This window comes from Malaya genurostris, chromosome 3 (assembly GCF_030247185.1).
Source record: "Malaya genurostris strain Urasoe2022 chromosome 3, Malgen_1.1, whole genome shotgun sequence".
Lineage (NCBI taxonomy): Eukaryota > Metazoa > Arthropoda > Insecta > Diptera > Culicidae > Malaya > Malaya genurostris.
This window is the reverse complement of record NC_080572.1, coordinates 43,005,237-43,008,479: the sequence shown is the minus strand read 5'-3', so window position 1 is coordinate 43,008,479 and position 3,243 is coordinate 43,005,237. Positions and strand designations below refer to the sequence as shown.

At 34.7% G+C, this 3,243-nt stretch overlaps 1 protein-coding gene across 2 annotated transcripts; it reads right to left on the bottom strand.

Moving 5' to 3' along the window:
- Positions 1-1,248: 1,248 nt before the first annotated feature.
- Positions 1,249-2,529, bottom strand: LOC131436863 (zinc finger imprinted 3-like). 2 transcript variants are annotated; one of them, XM_058605815.1, is made up of 2 exons: positions 2,219-2,529; positions 1,249-2,169 (listed from the first exon to the last, which is right to left on the bottom strand). In XM_058605815.1, exons 1-2 carry the CDS (start codon positions 2,271-2,273, stop codon positions 1,292-1,294), a joined length of 933 nt encoding a protein of 310 aa, XP_058461798.1. In that variant the 5' UTR covers positions 2,274-2,529; the 3' UTR covers positions 1,249-1,291. The 2 variants fall into 2 exon arrangements, with proteins under 2 accessions (XP_058461798.1, XP_058461799.1); XM_058605816.1 differs by having other exon boundaries at positions 2,237-2,529.
- Positions 2,530-3,243: the final 714 nt, after the last annotated feature.

Here is a 3,243-nt window from a genome sequence, read left to right as displayed (position 1 = left end):
AAGCTTTGAGTAGTTCTAATGTTTTAAAAACTTGTGCACTTGTACCTCATTCCATTCGACGAACTCTTCAAAATATTTTTCGATTGGTAAATAAAAAGACACTTACAGAAAATTTTAATAACTGTTTGACAGTTAGTTTCACGACAATCAGTATTTACAGAAGTTCGGTTGTTGGAAGATTATTTTACCATACGGACGGTATGGTTTTTACCGTACTCGGCGACTATTCAGATTTACCGTATGAATTGTATATCTATTTACAGAATCTGTAATGAAAACTTACGTAAAACTGATCGTCCGGTAAAAATTTGCATAATTTTTGTAAAATGAAGTTCATGTACCGAAATATTGGTAGTTTCTATTGATTACCGAAAGTTTTCGTCAAAAAAATTACCGAACAACGGAATTGAATCTTAGTGTGTATCTAGAACTAGAACACTCCTGAATATGCCCTTACCGTTCTATTTTTTCTATATTTGAAACACAGATAAAACGCTGCTGGGGCTGTCAGTTTTTTTGTTATAATTTCTAGATTTAAATTTTAAAACTGACATAAATTATGCATCTAGAACTAGAACACTCCAGAACTGAAACAAGAAAAACTGGCAGCCCCAACAGCGTTTCACTCGTGTTTTAAGAGCAAATATGGGCGAACCAGTGGCGTACCGAGAAAATTTGGCGGTATAAGGCAGAATAAGTGTTGCGCCCCCATCGTTGGTTTAGTGAGCAAAAAAAAAAAACAAAGCTGAACTTCATCTCCAGCTGACTTGGGCGAGCAAAAAAAAGGTCCCAAGGATTACTTTGCCGCTTTCCTATGGTCTATAATATAACTGAAACTGAAACAAACGTATCCGCATCAAGCCGTTTTAGTTTTATTTATTCGAATAGTTCTACTGTCAAATTTAAAACTGGTATACGCTGCCGTTTTATTTTTTCTGTATTTGAAACACTGATAAAATGCTGCTGGGGCTGCCAACCTATTTTGTTGGAATTTCTAGATTTAAATTTTAAAACTGACATAAATTATGCATCTAAAACTAGTACACTACTGAATATGCCCTAATATAACTGAAACTGAAACAAACGTATCCCCAGCCAGCCGTTTTAGTTTCATTTATTCGAACAGTTCTGTCAAATTTAAAACAGGTATACGCAGAAAGTATTCTATTCTTTCATTTGAAAATAATTGGTATTTTTAGATATATAAATACCAATTATTTTCTTAATATTTAGTAAAAAAAAGCGTAGTTAAAATGTTCTAAGCAATTCTATTTTCATGTTACTAATGAATTCATTTGTAATTAGTCACTATTCCATGAACTCGCCTTTGATGTTTTATCAATAACAACATACTACTGAAAACTTCTGTACAGTACTTACAGGCATGCGTAGAGCTCATGTGCTTAGTTTTGAAATGCTTCGCTAAAGTCCAGGAAGTTTTGAAAATCTGATTACAGTAAATGCACAAAGTTGCATTTGATTCATTCTGAACTAAGGTAGAAAGATGCTTAGTACTTTCTGAATGGCATGTTAGCGGATCTGAAAATTTTCTCATCTCTTGTTCAACATAAACCCAATGGCACCTAATTAGGTGTGAAAATATTTCTTCATTGGTGGGAAAACTGAGCTGGCAACATCGGCAAAAGTGGTGAATGCCAATACTTTTTCTAAGTAAGGAATCTACCCTATGGAATCGCTTTGCGTGCCAATCCCGTTCGAATGGATTGTGGAATTTTGTATTGCAGTGGTCGCACTCAATATGTGCATGTCGTAGCAAGTGTCCTCTAAGTTGTTCCATTATCGAGAAACGACTGATACAGAAATTGCATTTGTGAACGAAATCTTCAAATGACTCTACTTGTTTGTTAGATAAGTCTTCCGACTGTAGCTTGATCCTTAAACTAAAGCAGTTCGATTCATCAAGATCACGAGTTTCTACAAAGTGAAACATTGAAGTTTTCAAATCATCCAAATTAATTTCTGCTAGTTCTTTTTCAAAAGTTTCAACAATAACATTTTCAAACTGTCCCTGCTCAATGCTCTTATGTTCTGTGCCTTGTGCTGGTATGCGGATTTGATAACCTGATCCAAGATCAATCCATTCAGATTCATATTTCAATAAATTCAGTTGAGTTTCGTCGGTTGTCGGATTTTGCATCGCATGTGTATCTGTAATCAAATAGCATTATTGTTATTTTTAATACAAACAATAATTTACCTAAGAACACAGATTTACTTTCAATTAAAGGTTGCTTTATGTTTTCTGGCTCCATAGTGAAGTAAATTTAAGCCGACGTTTAGTGTAAACAGAGATGCCAGGTAAAAATTTCAAATATTTACACGCTCATTCAATGTTACTCTCAAGTGAGTAGTTTGTACTCGCTTTTGCTTATTTAGTTCAAATGTCAAAAAGTGAGTAATATTGATTTAGAAGAATGAGTAACGTCAACTCAGTTTCAAAATTGACAACAAGTTTTACTCACAGAGCTTTGAAAACGTTGTGTGAAAATTTACGTGCACTAAACTTTTCCCTTTGTCGGAGCGGAACTTCTCCCTTTGTCGGAAATGGAAGGAAGAAAGGCAGACGGATCCTTTCCAATGACCGATGAACAGGTAGCGGCTTCCTTCATTCGTTGGATAGAAGTAAGTCAATATTCGTTTAAAGCAAAGAATTCCATATACGAATCCCTTATTCAATTTGCATTATATTGAGTAATATTTACTCACTCGAGCTAATTTTACCATTTGTAGCACTGAGTAAATGTTACTCAGAATTTGACAAATACCTAATTTACTCAAAAGTGAGTAAACAAGCTTTACTCACTATAGAGTAGTTCCACTTTTAACGAATGTTAGTGAAATTGTACTCACTTTAGAGTGACATTGAACGAGCGTGTACAGGGTTTCAAGTCTGTAAATGTGAAAAAAAAAATCTGCAGCCAGCAAGCATGTCTTGCTGGCAAAAATTTCTCTATTAAGTATGACACGCAAAACTGACTTGGCGAGCAAAAAAAAGGGTCGCCCAATTTCAAAAGTCTGTAAATTTGGACAAAAGTCTGCGAAAAACTCGATTTTCAAAAGTCTGCACAACAAAAAATATCTGCAGCACTATTCCCCAAATCTGCAGATCTAGCATCTCTGAATGTAAAGGTATAACCAACGTTGCCAGGTATACCGATTTCTCGGTATTTATACAAATATTTGATCTCTATACCGCAATACAGATATGTTCTCCCAAAATAC